This window comes from Nematolebias whitei, chromosome 3, assembly GCF_014905685.2.
Source record: "Nematolebias whitei isolate Nwh7 chromosome 3, NemWhi1, whole genome shotgun sequence".
Taxonomy (NCBI): domain Eukaryota; kingdom Metazoa; phylum Chordata; class Actinopteri; order Cyprinodontiformes; family Rivulidae; genus Nematolebias; species Nematolebias whitei.
In genome coordinates, this window is record NC_056500.1 from 20641343 (window position 1) to 20657691 (window position 16349).

A 16349-nucleotide genomic window follows, 5' to 3' on the forward strand; every position below is an offset into this window, starting at 1 on the left:
TATATATATATATATATATATATATATATATATATATATATATATATATATAAAAATTTAGAAAACTATATACACCATATTTAGGACTTATTAAAGTTATATTCAGTTTATTTGAATGACATATATTGCACACAGCTTGTCCATTTTATCAACACATTTGTAAAAATGAAAGTGTAGGGTACATTAAACCAAACATGACCATTTTGTGAGTAATCATATGCTTTACTTTAGCATGTCTGAAAAATAATATGCTCATCCTGGTCCAATTTTATTGGTTCAGAGCTATGAGTTAATTCAAGATGCAAACACAAGAATATAGTATTATAGATCAAAAAGATTTAAAAGATGAGAACAACTAGGACTCAGGTGTTTGTGTTTGTGCATGAATATGGGAACTAAAAGTTTGCCTTCAAGTGCCACTATTGTTGTGAGATGCTATGGTTCTGTTGGGCCCAGCTGGGAACAGGATATCTGTTCATATGCAGCCACGTCAGCTGTTGCATTATGTTGCTCAGTGATTAATGGGAAGCAAACTTCCACTGTTGGATGAGCAATATCCTTCCAACCTGTTATAGTTGCAACCCATTCAGAGTATATATAGCAGGAATTGTGTTTCAAGGTAGCCGGGCCCCCCAGCAAAACCAAACAGATGCAAACCGGGGGATTTCCTGACCAACATTTCTCTGAAGACAATTAATATTTTTCTCATCCAAAGTCATGCTTTTTTTTTTTTTTTTTTTTTAACTCCAATAAAATTTAGAATAAAAGCCAGTAATAATAACTCAATAGATGATCCAAAAACTTGTAAGAGTTTTCACCCATTTTCTTCCCGAGTACAAAGCTTGTTTTCTGTAAAGGATCTCAAAGAGAACGTGGTGGATTATGGCATATAATCTATTTATCCATCCATTTCTTTACCTGCTGTTCCTTTCAGGGGGCTGATGCATATTTCCAGTTGTCATTGGGTATCCAGAGTGTACATGTCCTACACTGTACAGATCATAGCAGGGATTGTGCTCATTGATTAAATCATCAATTCACAGATTAACTTAAAAGTTGGTTTGTTGCATTATTAGTGTGTAAAATCCCTTAAGAGAAATTTGGAAGAGTTGCAGTCCAGTTTCGTGCAGAGATTAAAATCCCCTCAAACACCTGTGGTTCCGTTATTGCCTCTCAAATTAATAATTATAAGAATTACAATAATTCTTGTTTGTTTTTTTTGGTGTTCTATCACTGAAAAGCTTTGTTCAAACCCTTTCCCCTGCTCTATCCTAAAGCAGAGAGGGTTTTCTCAAATGGAGTTGTCTCTTAGGGTCACAGCGCTCCAATCCACACGACTACAAATCCCCCAGAGTATAAAAGTTGTGACATTTTCTGCTACCATCAGCCAATCAGTTGTTAAATTAACTGTCACAGGAAGATGTGCAGTCTCAGCCAAAGACTTCAGGATCTTGTAGCGCCAAAGCACATAAAAACGTATTTTTGTTGGTGTTTTCCTAACGTTGTTATCAGCATCCTCAAAGACGTCTTTTTCCCAGTTTCCCACCTTTTCTCACCCGTCCTCCCCCAGCTTCACTGTGACTGACAGGTGAGAAAAGTTGATGCAGTGGCTTCAGTCATGATTCGTCAGGGCTAGACTTATCCTTAGTCTGGTTCATATCTGCTGGCTGTTGAATTGATCCAAATCATTAAAACTTGTTGTGGACCGTTAAGTTTGATGTAAACCTCAAAAACAAAAATGGAAACGTGGCCAATCAATCAATCAATATAAGCACATTTCAGCAGGAGTAATGAAACTGGTTCAGAATATTGTAGAAGATTAGGATTCATTGTTTTCCTTCGTTTTCAATTCCACTAACTGCATCTCATTGGTGTATTTTGGTCTGCAGACCTGTCTGGGTAATTTACACTATACTCGCATCACTAAACCAACCTTTGTTAATAACACCAGTGACGTGAATAGAACAGTATGACTTAAAGTTACCATACATTTGGGAGGAAATCCAGGTAATTGTTGTAGAAGAAGAATAAAAATGACACTCTTCTTTTTAATCTCCATTGGATATGATGTTAAGAAATAAGAAGAACTCGTTGGATCTTTGGGTGGAAAAACTGCTTTTACATGAAAATCCGATTATTTGCATGAATAAGTGAAGTGGGTTTGCAACAGCAGAAAATCTTTAAAATCTAAAATAAGCATTAAAGACCTTGCCTTATGTGTTCATAGTTTGGTTTAAATGCACTATATCTTCAACTAATCCATAATTTAAGGGTAGGCTCTGTGAGTGATGGACGAGTTCTGTGTCTTCTTCCTAATGGACTTTCACACTTTTTATTGAATTCTCAGTTTCATTCCTTCCTCCTTACTTCTGTCTCATGACCCAATGTGGCAACAACTGCATCACAAATAAGATATTTTCTTATCTGTTTCAACACATATCTTTTTTTTTTACTTTTTTTCTGTTGTATATAATGTAATTGGGATTTTATTTTTTTAGCTTTGGAAGATTTTCAGAGTTTTTTTCTTCCAGTTTCTCCCACAGTTGTCATTTTAAGATGCATCATTTTAGATTAGAGAAATGATGTGTAATGTTTTAAGTCAAAGAGCGTATTCCACCTGACTGACTGTTTTATCCTGAGCATCACTTGGACGTTTTTGAAAGTTTTGTTCATAGAAAATTGGTGCTGGTGTTATCTGTCTTTTTTTAAATAATGTTTTGCTGTTATACAGACAACAGAGATGTTACCTTGAATTTTTATATGTATTTGTTTTCTTTTTAGATTTGACTGCTTAGTGATGTCAAAGTCCTGGTACCTGTACTCGCAGCATCCCTTTTTAGGCCAAGAAATGGCTGCAACATGGAAGAGTTAAATGTGACAGCAGATTGGAGTTGTCATCCAATACAAACATCAGCTTTACCTGCTGAAACCCAAAAAGGCTAATTGAATTATTTATGGACAACAAGATGCCAATCCAGCTTATTATTATTTAGAGTCAGTATCCTCCAGGGGTCGCTGAAAAAAGGCAGAGATCCTTATTTTTTTGTCCTTGCAGACTCTCTTGAGCTTGAATTCTCAGCCAGCCTGTCATACTGGTTTGACAGGGCTGTCTGTACTTGCAGAAGGTTGAGAGTCCCTGCTTCCATTACCCAGGATCCTCCACTGTCACCAGACATCCGTCATACATTGTGTGGGGTCTGGTTTCATTTCCATGAGTCACCTCTGCTGAGCTTCTGTCTTTGTGAATGAGTGTATGTCGGCTTGTTCTGAGTGACTTCCATGAGTCTGCAGCTCGTCAAACGGCTCTAATTATAAGCGCCGAGCTCTCGGCCGTCAGGCTGAGCTCTTGGATAGTGAAGCCTATCAGTAATGTGTGTGTGAGCGTACAGATGTTTGTTCGTGTGAACTATGGGCACTGATTGGTTGCTGTTCGTACATTTTGTCACAATACTGAGCAGTGTTTTCTCCTGTCATGTCTTGTTTCACTTTAAATCTGTAACATTTGTGCCTCTATAAATGCTACACACCGTGTGTTAGGGTCTGCTGCCACTTCACTTCACGGCCATTTAAGATTCAGTGCTTTCTTATTACTCGCCTTCTTCAAAATCATCCAAAACATCTTCATCACTCTCAGCTTGTGTTTTCATGAAGCTTTAGGTATCTGTTCCCTTGGAAAAATTTAGAAATTTCCAGCGTGCTTTGTAAATGATCAAATTTGGACCAAACATTGACCTACAGCATTACATTTTGAGTCTTATTATACCAAACAAAATGCTCAAAACAGTCCAAGTTAGATGTTTTAATAGTCGCCGTGTCATTTAAACATTTTTTGATGCACAAATGACCATGGAATACATTTGATTTTCTTTGGTTGTACAGCTTTTTGCTCTTCAATGGAAAACTCTCTTTGAACGCGCATTTAGCCCTACCTCGTCACCTTTCCCCTACACCAGCGGTGCCCAATACGTCGATCGCAACCTACCGGTTGATCATAAATGTAGTATGAGTAGATTGTAAGGTATTAAAAAATAGACGTCAGCCTATCATCCATCCTCACTATGAAATATGCCACTTGATTGACATACAGAGCAGCCAGTCTGAGACTTGCCCTTTTCTGACACATAGGTCACCACTCGTGCATACAACCATGCCAAAACTAGTAAGCTACAGAGTTGCTTATTTAGCCTCCAATTTCTTCTAAACTCAAGAAAGGGTAGAAAATGAGTGGGTGAGCTGGACCAATTAAAAAGCAAAAACTCTACCATTTCCATACAGAATGGGAGGAGGACTTTTATCCACAATGTTATATTTGAAGTGCGTTAACTTCATCTGCCAGTCTACCATTGTTATTCCGAAGATGGGAAATGTGGAGCAGCATTTTCAGACTGTTCATAAAAACTATGACACTGACTTCCTTCCGAAAAGTGAGCTGAGAAAGAACAAGGTGAAAGAATTAAAATCCCAGTTATCTGGACAGCAGTCATTTTTCATGCAGCTGACCACAAAAGCTAAGGTAACTACTGAAGCATCATACCAGGTGAGTCACTTCATTGTTAAACGCAAGAAGTCCTTCCAAGATGGAGAGGTGGTAAAAGAGGCATTTGTTGAAGCAGCTGACTCGTTGTTCCAAGATATTAAAAACAACCAATGGCTGCTAGACTTAGCGTTTTTAACCGGTCTGACCAACAAGTTGAATGACCTTAATGTAGCGCTGCGGGGATATTTTTATCATAGGTAGATTGCTTTGACTTCATCATTTTAAAAGTGGCTCGCATGCTGACAAAGTGTGTGCACCCTGCCCTACACCATAAAAAAACATTAGGAAGCCCCATTCCTCTGCATTAATGAACAAACCCTAACCGTAGGGTCTCGATGTAGGGTCAAGGGGTAAAACTAGACTCTCTTATGGTTAAACCTTTATTTTGCACCATTTAAAGTAAAGTATTATTGCTGTGGTCACGTAGACGAACGGCCAAAAGGCTACAGAAATGTTCCTGTTTCACTTAAAACCACATCATGTATGGTCAAAGGGGCCACAGAAGCTCATTAGGTCCTAAATGTTTGACCTTTCAACATCTCAGATTTCTTGGAGTGACTGAACCTTTTCATGGTTCTTCTTAATTCTACTTCTAGAAAAAAGTCAATTTTTAAACAGTGTTTCCTTTTTTTTACTTAAGTGTCTTGTTGTTGCCTGGTCTCCCACTGAGCTAATCCTACCAACAGAAGTTTTTGGTAATGGCTAGGCAAAGGTTGGCATGCCCTTGTGCCTTACTTTTGAGTGAAATCACATGTACACAATCCTCAGTTCTTTGGACGGTTTGTATACTTGATCATGACAGGGAAACCACCTTCTCTTTGTCTTTTCTCCTCATCCTCTTTAAACAATTTTTTTTCTGTTGCGCAGTGGCAGGGTACGTGGTTGACAGCTATGATGACTCTGGTCCCTGACGAGAGTGGAACTTAATGAGCATCACGAAATCTCTCTCCAATTGGAGAAAGAGGTCTGCCTATTATCTATCATCACTTCTCATAACTGCAACACCTCTATCAGAGACAAGAGAGTGGTGGTAAAGCAAACTTTTGATCAGAGATTTTCCTCTGGAGGCCGACCAGAAGCTCCAAGGGACTAATATTCTCGTAGAAATAAAGATTTCAAACTGAATTTTTTGTCTAGTCGAATCACAAGTGTTTCTGTCTTTCTTATACATTTCACACAGGTTGCGTCAGAGGAGGATTATGGTTCAGTAAGTTTGTTACAACTTTGTTGAAACGGTCGATGGGGATCTGCCTGCGATCCTTAATCTGTAAAGCCAGAGGCACGATTATACGTCCAAGCAGCTGCCGCAAGAGAAGTCAAACACTAGATTCAACATGAGACGCTGCTTTGTTGAGCTCTCATTCCACACATATATTTTCTTGATATTTGAGTATTTATACCTCCACCCTCTTTTTTTTATTTCCCATCTTTCTGTCTCAGTATTTGCTCACGCTCTCCTCATGTGTCTCCTCTCTGGAAGGCTTCCTGCTGACGGTCTCCAAGGAGTCTTATTGATATGCTTAGAGAGGCATTGCAGACGGGGAGAAAGAGAGGAATGAAAGTCACACACTGCAGCAGTAGATTCACTGCCTTCCTTCTAGTACAATCAACAGTAAAAATCACAACTCCCCCAGCAGGGAAGTCTCGCAGCTCCTTTTGTCGGCTGCACTGATACTCACTGTAATTACCCTCTTCCACGAGGATAGCTGTTTGCCTTTTGAACTAATTTGAGGTCATCTTTGGGGCTTCTTTTATGAGGGGACATATTATATAACAATATCCCACTATTTTGATGGTTAAATAACATTTTCTTAATATTTAGTTTTTATTGCGGCAGTCATATTTTATTTGTCTGAAGTTCAGAAAGAGGAAATTCAATCCAATGGTTGAGTCTGTTTGTATATTTCTGTTTTCCCCCAAGACACAGAAGTTTTTCCCTTTTGTAATGTGTTTCATCACAAATGTTTTACTCTCAGGCATTGATTAATATGTATTGAACACAGGAAGTGATGCATTGTGAGTCTCCGCTGCAGAGCTGAAAACAACACAAGTCTAATTAACCCACTAACATGTTTTAAGACAAAAAGATAAGTGCATTAATGAGTAATAATTTGATAGGAAAATGTCTTGAATTATGGTTTATGTCAGTAATTTGATCACAGTAGGTTTTTTCCTATTTTATAGTTATTTTCTTCAGCCGTTGAGTGTGAACATTTTTTTTTTGCTTCAAGACTGTCAGTCACAGAAAATCATCTGAAGATGTCACTTTTTCCTGTGGGAAATCATAGCCGACCGTATTGTCACTAGTTATTAAAATCACACCAACAAATCAGCAAGAGACATGGATACTAAATTTATAGAGCAAATCCCGATACCAGCTCAACAATGGAGATGGAGTTGCTTTTTTCCTGCTTTATGTCCTGTGTAAAATGATGTTTGCATATTAACACTACAACATGAACATAACACATTGTTAGACTACAGTGTTGACGGCGAAAGGATCCCTTAGCTGGAGATCAGATTCTTTTGCCTTTAGTTAAAGCAGTTTGGACAAAGATTAATACATTCTTTAAAAATGTTTAGCAGAGTGCTGCTGGCCTTCGGGTTTGACATGGGCTGCTCTGATTGGTCAGTTTAGTAGGCCTGAGCACCACCATTTACCAACAGTTCATCCATGTTGTGGGGGTCACTGGTGCCCATGTCCAGCCATCACTGTGCGAGAGGCGGAGGACACCCTAGACCCATCTCCAGTCTATCACAAACAAGACAAACAATCATTCACTCTCTCACTCACACCTAGGGACAATTTAGAGTTACCAATCAGCCTAACATGCATGTTTTTGGTCTGTGGGAGGAAACTAGAGTTCCTGGAGAAAACCCACACATGCACAGAGAGAACATGCAAACTCCACCCAGAAAGGCCCCTGGACCGGGATTTGAACCAGGGCAACCTGCTCGCGGAGAGGCAGCAGCTCTACCAACTGCGCCCCCGTGCTGCCCTACCAATAGTTCTGCTGGTCAATTGTTTTTGAATTTTGCACAATATATCTACCGGTAATATTTATTGTTATCACAGTATCAATATCACAGAGAACTGCATTAAGTCTAGGTCATTATACCAAATACCACAAGAGTACACAAGAAAGTTGGGACGATATTTTGACAAAATCATTTAAGAAAAAAGGTTTTGCCTCAAACTGTATTGACGGATTTTTCGAGTCATTTCAGACCTTAGAACGGTGCTTCAGCTACTGTTTACACAAATTTCTAACATGAGTAACTTTTTAACTCAGGGGGTCCAACTCAGTTTCACAATGGACCAAATTAAAAACTTGATCAAGGAACAACCCTTATTGCTTTTTCTTGAAAAAATAAATTTGCCATGATTATTTATTATTTTCTCATGTTAACACTTTTATACCAAAACTGTATTATTTTTTATTAATATCCTATATATCATTCAGTGGTGGCATGGTTAAACTGTAGAGCTGCCACCTTTCAACGAGAAGGTTGCCAGTTCAAATCCTGGCCCGGCACCTTTCTGGATGGACTTTGCATGTTCTCTCCGTGCATGCGTGGGTTTGCTCTGGGTACTCCGGTTTCCTCCCACAGACTAAAAACATGCATGTTAGACTGATTTGGTAACTCTAAATTGTTCCTAGGTGTGAGTGATAGAGTGAATGATTGTCTCATTTGTCTCCATGTGTCCCTGTGATGGACTGGAGACCTGTCCAGGGTGTCCCCCGCTCCTCGCACAGTTACTGCTGGATCATCAATGAACCCCACGATCCAGAAAGGAAAAAAGGGGGTAAAGATAATGGATGTATATCAGTCAGAACAGAGTTTACTAGAATCTTTATCATTTAAATACTTTCATACATTTCCTGTCTTCCTTTTGAATAACTTTTTTTTGATTGCTTATGAAAACATTTTAGCAAAGACTGTCAAACAAATGTAACTCGATGAGAATGTAAACGGTTACAAACATTTCAACATTTCTTCCACAGAACGACGCCGTCACATTCACCATGTACATGTCACCATGTTTGATCGATTCTTTTCCTGTCAAAACAGATTAATAAGATGTTCAGACTTCATTTTCTCCACAACATTTGTGAACTCAACATTTAGTTTATTCTGTTTTGAATAAATGCACAAGACAAACTCTTCCTCTCAATACATAGCTGCAGGAGATGTGAGGAAAGCTGCGCATGACATTGACCTTTTTACACTTCCAAGCCTATAATCGGGCAACAAACTCTTCAGTAGTATCGTAGCTATTTCAGCCGACCTTGCACCTACTTTTTTAAATTGTCTTTTATATACAAATATGTTTCAAATTTAGTTTTATTAGTATTTGACGTTGTGAGCACAATGTGCCATAATGCTGCCGGGTGACTACAGAGCACGAAACAGAGTTTGAGATTGAACACAGTTTAGACTGAGTGTATTTGAACAAAACAAAAGTAGTCACAATACTATTTAGACCACAATGCATCACAAAATACTGACTTTTCGCACATGCATTCGTAACTGTGAAGGGTGTGCCGTGTGGCCCTAGTGCCTGACGAGTTGAGTCAACTGCGACAGAAAAGGTTTTAATGGTGAAAACGTCTTTAGTGATAATTTCATCTGACAAAATCTCATGATATAAAATCTACCAAGGTGGACACAAATCTGTAGGAACTTGGTTTTAGCTGAACCGAACCGGGACATTTCCCAATTTTCCAGTGCTCCTGATGGCTAGTCCGCCCCTTGGCGCCGATAGGCTCAGTGAAGGCCCCCGCATACGTACTTTAGTGTACTTCACTTCACGGAGGTCCATGCATACTCGAGGCGGACTCAACGCAGACTCGATGCAGACATCCGCTGGCCATGTTCGTGCAAAGATACATTTTTATGACTGCGTACTTATACTCTGTGTCGCACAATAAACTGCCTGGCAAGACACAGTGTTCACATCGAACTGTTTTGTATGCGACACCAATCGCAGTGCGGATGCGCAGCACGACTGCTGCTCTCAGTGCAGCGCTGACAGGTGTGCGTTGGCTGCCCTGGTGGTAAAGAAACGGGGCTAAGTGCCCAACTAGCTCATCGAACTTCCTAGAATTCTTTTAAACATATTCAAAATGTTTCTCACTGTCCTTTGTCTTCATGTCCATCACCAGTGTATTAACTTCCCCTTCTTCATCCCTGGTCTGGTTCAATGGCTTTATGTACCATCACCTTTTTTTTTTTTTTTTAAAAAGCTCATAAGAGGCAAGAGATCTCTTCCTCCTCGTCTGTTGACGCCATGACTGAAATTGTGAGAAATGAAGGAATTTGTCACGAGAGAATTTTAGGCAATCTGTACACTCGAGTATGAAGTCTCATCCGTCTGCGGACAGTACGCGCAGAGTCCGCTTGGCTCACGGAGTATGCACAGAACGCCAGAGTAAGTGGGGACCTTAACCATAGCATCAGTCTGTCTGCTGTCTTTTGCTGTGCTGTTTAAGAGCATTTAGAACATTGTTAAGAACATTGCAAGAGTGTGGGAAGGGTTTATAAAGCCTTAAAATATATAAATACTAAGATAAATAGGGCGTCCCTACTTGGCAGATTTTCACCTTTCGCAGGGGTATCTGGAATGCAGTGGTGGGATGTAACTAAGTACAAGTACTGTACATTTTTTCATGTATCTGTACTTTACTTAAGTAGAGTTAAACATAGTACCTTTGACTTTTACTCCACTACATTTTACATTAATTATCTGTACTTTCTACTACACCGCATTTCTATAATGTATTGTGTTACACGTTACATTCACGTTGCAGCTTTTTGATTTGTTTGTTAGTTTGAAAGTATCCAACGATGAGAGGGGAGTTGGTCCACTGAATCACTGCAAAGTGGGCAGGTAACATTAGACCCACCTTCAAGAAGAGCTGGGCCAATGACGTATATTCTAGTTTATATGTCATTGAGCTGGGCACACTGGCAGCACCACAAACACACCCAAAATGGATTCAACCATGGAGAGTCACCCAGAAGATACGCACCACCCATGGCCTCATTGAAAGACTATTCAGTACCGCAAAACAGATTATCTCTCCCAAAGGAGCCAGACTGGACTCGAAAAACTTTGAAAAACAACTTCTTCTGAACTTGAACAATAAATTGTTGCCTCAATATTAAAATATGTCAGTTCATGGGTTGTTGGGACAGGAGACGAGATTCTCCAAATGGCTCAACACTCGGGTCCAAGTTTTGAAAATGGTGTCAGGAAGTTAAAATATTGTTCACTATTGACCCATTACAAAGTTGACTAGACAGGATTTTAACTAGAATTGATGACAAACTGGAGTTAAAATGATCAGAGCCTGTTCCTTTCTAAGTTGAGTCTAATGCTCCTTTTGTTCAGGCAGACAACTTTTACTTAAATGTTTTAACTGTAGTTAAAATGACACATAGATTTTTCTTTGTGTTAAATAAAAACTTTCAAATGTATAATCATTCCTTTCTTATTTTGATTAATGTCATTTAACTCTGCATGTCATCCCTGAAATTCTGACGCACAAAATCACAAGTCCAAGTGTGAACTGTGTCACAGAGTAAACACAATAAAAACATGTATTATCTGCAGCATTGATCATTAAAATGACACAACACTATTAATGTATTACAGAAAATATACATACTGTAGGCACACTTAATGATACTGTAGACCATTGCATTAGGTAATACATTCAGCAAGTACTTTTACTTTTAATACTTTAAGTATTTTTAAACGCAGTTACTTATTTACTTTTACTTAAGTAAAAAATGTTAATGTGGTACTTCTACTTTTACTAGAGTACATTTTTGTCTGTTTATTTGTACTTTTACTTAAGTACAGTGTTTGAGTACTTTCTCCACCACTGCTGGAATGTAACTACTGTATACTGGATATTTGCCTTAAAATTTACCCGTTATAGGTAATTAGGTTTTCATTTTAGTCAGATGTAAATTATCCCAAATTTAGTCAAGTAACGTTGAGACGTCCACGGATTATCCTTGAGTAGTTCATCAGGTTAGAAATGTTTCATCCGAGGCTCATTAAAAACAACTTGGAGTAGATTTGCTTCCTGTTGAGAGAACAAGCAAACTCAAAAAGACGCCACTAAAACCCTCCCATGGTTTAATAGAGTGGGTGTTCTCTCTGTAGGTCTGAACATTTGGGTTTTAATGCACTAAAATATGTACACCTTTACTCTAGGGCAATAAACACTGCGCTTCATTTTTCTATAATTTTGTAAAACTACATATTTGAAACCGTGAACCTGCCCTATAGGAGATCAAAAAAGCTGCTCATTATCCATTTCCCTCCCTCTGAATGCTCACTCGTTTTCCTGCGCTAGAACTAAAAGGCGAGCTGTTGTAGAAAATAACTTTTAGTAGCTTGCTTTTGTTTGTGTACTCTCAGGAGATCCCTGGAGGTTTGTGAAGGTTAGAGGAGGAGTGTGCAGGAAAACAGATCTGTTTTATCTTCTTTCTTTTTTTTTAAGACGAATGTATAAACCTGCTGTGAAAGATGGCAGCCCCCCATGACCTCCCACTATTCATGAGCTTTTATCACGGCTGCAGCCTGTCACTGAGTCACCTCATTTGGCACGCACAAAGGATTGTACATACAATCAAGCCACACACGTCTCCTGATTACTTTAACACAAGCCAGCATACCTTGTCCTCTGGATAGATTCAGCCGATGAGACGTCCAGATTACAATGGCTGTTTTGCTTGGTCAAACTGTAACTGATTTTTCCTACTGACAATGATTCTTCTTGTTCTCTAACTACCAAGCCAGAGGGGTGCTAGGACTAATTTGACAGCTGCCACGGCTCATTATCAGATAAAAGCGACACTTCTTGGCCCTGCAGTTAAAGCAGTGTAGCTGTTATTTGTAATAACCTCTCACATTGCACGCTGTCATAGTCGGGATTCCTTTCATTTCTAATTTTATGTTAAATAGAGCCCCATTTTGAAAGTCATCACCTGTATGAGAATACATCTGCTGCTGAGTTTCACCTTTAACTAGGCTGCCGGCCTTTTTGTTTTCTCCCTCCGTCTCATCAGACTTGACAATGGACTCCTTCAGCACCAAGAGCTTGGCCCTCCAGGCGCAGAAGAAGCTGATGAGCAAGATGGCCACCAAGAGCATGGCCAACCTGTTCATAGACGACACCAGCAGCGAAGTGCTGGACGAGCTCTACCGCGTCACTAAAGAGTACACACGCAACCGCAAAGAGTCCCAGAAGATCATCAAGAACCTGATCAAGATGGTGGTGAAGCTGGGAGTGCTTTACAGGAACAACCAGTTCAACAGCGAGGAGCTGATCCTGGTGGAGAACTTCAGGTGGGCAGGAGGTCTCAGAAAGACTTTTATTCTCTTTTAACTCGTTTTCACTCTTTCACGTCAGCCCAGATGCTCCGCTGTTGGTTTTACAGGTTCTTTCACATTTGGGATTTTTATAAAGCTCTGTTTCAATTTTAGACAATTTCAGTGTCTCTAAGAACCAAACTTGACAACAAAAAAGTTTTTTTTATTATCATCATTTTTGGTTGAATTGCAAATTTAGTCTTACAAAACAACATTTACAGTTTTTTACTAATTGCATTTTCTTTAAATCAGCATATTTGTAAGTAACGGTACTATCCAAAGGGTTATTGAACCAAAGTATTTGTATATATTAAACAACTAAAAATTACAATCAAAGTTCATGCTCAGGAATCCAGGTACAAATCCACCAATGTTCAGTCAGGTCATCTGGATGGTTTCTTTTCTTGCTGAGACATTTTGTCCTTCATCCAAAGGACTTCTTCAGTCCGAGGAGCCACAAACAAACTGGAATCTCACAAGCACCACACTCTCGTAGTGGGGAAAAAACTTTGCTTTGATAAGACAGTTTCTGGGGCCCACCCTTTCCCCCATCATCTCCTCTAAGGCAGCCATGCCAAAATGGCTAATAATTTGCCTTTTTATTGTTTCTTCTAATTTATGTAACTATCTGTTTTTACACTTTAAAATATAAAAGTGCACAAAATAACTGGACAAAACCCATCCATCTATTATCTTTACGCATTTCCTTTGTTTGGGTCGCGGGGGTCACTGGTGCCCATTTCCAGCCATCACTGTGTGGAAGGTATGGGACACCCTGGACTGGTCTTCAGTCCATCACAGGGACGGAGACAAACGAGACAACCAGCCATTCACTGTCTCACCTAATTTAGAGTTGCCAATCAGCCTAACATGCATGTTTTTGGTCTGTGGGAGAAAACTGGAGTACCCGGAGAAAACCCACGCATGCACTGAGAGAACATGCAGACTCCATCTAGAAAGGCCCCCGGACCGGGATTTGAACCAGGGTAACCTGATAGCTGAGAGACAGCAGCTCTACCAACTGCACCACCGTGCTGCCCTTGACAAAACCTTAAAAAAAGGGAAACAATCAAACATCCATTTTAAGTAAATTTGTGCCACCTAATGGGAGGAGAAAAACTCAGTCTTGCTGTTAGAGGTGTTTATTTTCTTAAATCTTAACATCCTGATAACTAGCATTTAAAGCGTTTAATTATTATTAAATCTGTTTTTTCATTTGTCTCCTGCTTTCAACAAAGTGAGCAGGCCTTTAAACCTCAGCCTGTATTTTACTGTTCGCAGCAGATGTACAACAATCGTATTAACGTTCAGTTTTCTTTCTGTAGCTCTTTACTAGGCCTGTCACGATAAACGATAAATCAATTAATCGCATGATAAATTAAAATTATCAACCTCATTTTCATTTATCGGCTTTATCGTTTCTTTGTGTCTCTTTCTTTCTACTGAAGACACTGGATGACAAAAGGCTCAACTCTGGTGCTCTTCACTGACCCCTCCCTTTCTCTTTTCTCTTTAAAATCAATTTTAACCGTCCAAATTCGCGTTTTTGGATTGTTAAAAGTAGCTAAGCTGAGAAGCTAAGCTACGAGCTAAGCTAACAGACTGACCTCGGGAATAAAACCTCCGTCTTGTCGAAGCTCCAAAGTTCACGGTTGAAACTCGCACCTTCATGTAAACATTTGTTTTTCTCTGCAAAAAGAAGCTGAGTTTTTGTTTACTGTTTTTTTTACATTTATTATTAAAAGCTTTGTGTGAAAAACCACACCGAGTGTCCACTATTTTGAGAACCGAAAAAAAACCAAAGAGAGACAGCCCATGTCAGTCAAGGGGCCTCCCTCCTATTTTTCCTAGAGACACGCTGCTCTCTCCCTCACTATCCATCCTTTGGTTCAAACAGTCTTATAATGCCATCCGGTGGTCAAAAAAAGGTACTACACACAAAATTAACTAACATTTCCAATCAAATTTGACAATAATTACTAATTATTGTCAAATTTCAAACAATATTATTGTTTATCGCAATAATTTCTGAGACAATTAATCGCCCAGCAAAATTTGTTATCGTGACAGGCCTACTCTTTACACCTCTTTTTCTTCCTCTAAATTTATTTTTAAACACCTGACAGGTATGTCTTATTTTAGCTTCCAGGTGAAAACATTGATACTATAAGGCGCAAATTAGTTACTTTGCTATGATGAACGCGTTCATAGGCCAGAAAAATTAAAAAAAATTAATTGCCAGTCACAGGTCAAGGTGGTAAAGTTAAAAATCAGCCAGTTTCTTCTGCGCAATGCATTTTTGATATTCTGTTTCTGATTTGAACTAAAGTTTATTGTTCAGGTTCATGTTTAATTACTTCCCACAGCAGAATCTCAAACTCGCATCATAACTATAAATTGTCTTCCGTTTCTCTCCAGCATTGCTGACTAAAATTTGACAGCCCTGAGGAATAAGGCTGTAGTATTTTATTTTTTAATAATAAAAAAAAAATGCAGGAACAGTGGTTTTTGTGTGCTGATGGAAGCAGCTTAATGGAATTGACTTTTCTGTTTATATGTAACTTTTTTCCCTGCTAAAACAGTCAAATTCATCTTGGAGGCATGTGATATAAGTGCACGGTGTGGAGAATCTGGATTATATTAGCATGGAGATGTGTGGCTGTGCAGGGCAGCGCTGCAGCAACTGCATTAGAGCTGTGAAACTTTTCTTAAAAAAAAAAAAAAAAAATCACAAGACAGCAGTTTCTATTTTTACTTACTGTTGGCTGCTCTGGTCAGAGTTAGAAAGTGACGTCCTCTTTTCTTTCTCTCCTTCTCTCCGTTTCTCTCTCGCAGGAAGAAAGTTCACACTCTGGCCATGACGGCGGTCAGTTTCCACCAGATCGAGTTCACCTTCGACCGTCGCGTCATGAGCACCATTTTGAACGACTGCCGCGAACTCCTGCATCAGGCCATCAAGCGCCACCTGACGGCCAAGAGCCACTCACGGGTCAACCACGTCTTCAATCACTTCGCCGACTGCGACTTCCTGGCTGCTTTGTACGGGCCCTCCGAGGTGTATCGAGCCCACCTGCAGAAGATCTGCAACGGGGTCAATAAGATGCTTGATGATGGGAACCTCTGACCTTATTCTTCACACGAGGCACTTTTCCCGTCACTCTTCTTGTTGGAGTTTCTATTTCTTTTTTTTTAAAGATGACAATCATACATGTTTTTTTACATTAGCTGCTTTGTGCCTTCCAGACATTCAGAAAATCTGGCATGCTCCTCTAAAGTTTGTCCAAAGGCTTTTTTTTATTGTTTTTTTTTATCAGCTTCTTTTATTACTTTATGCATAAAAGTCCAGCTATCTTCTTTTATAAAAACGAATGTAAACCTTTACGGTTTTATGAGTACATTCTGGAGTCGGAGCCGTGATAA

At 39.3% G+C, this 16349-nt stretch overlaps 1 protein-coding gene across 1 annotated transcript in view; it reads left to right on the top strand.

Moving 5' to 3' along the window:
- The window catches only part of tnfaip8l1 (tumor necrosis factor, alpha-induced protein 8-like 1), a 26431-nt gene extending 10378 nt beyond the window's left edge, over positions 1 to 16053 (top strand). Inside the window, exons 2-3 of the mRNA XM_037674650.1 lie at positions 12626 to 12905; positions 15765 to 16053. Coding sequence (XP_037530578.1) covers positions 12634 to 12905; positions 15765 to 16053 — 561 coding nt within the window. The 5' untranslated portion in view covers positions 12626 to 12633. The remainder of the gene's footprint in view (positions 1 to 12625; positions 12906 to 15764) is intronic.
- Positions 16054 to 16349: the final 296 nt, after the last annotated feature.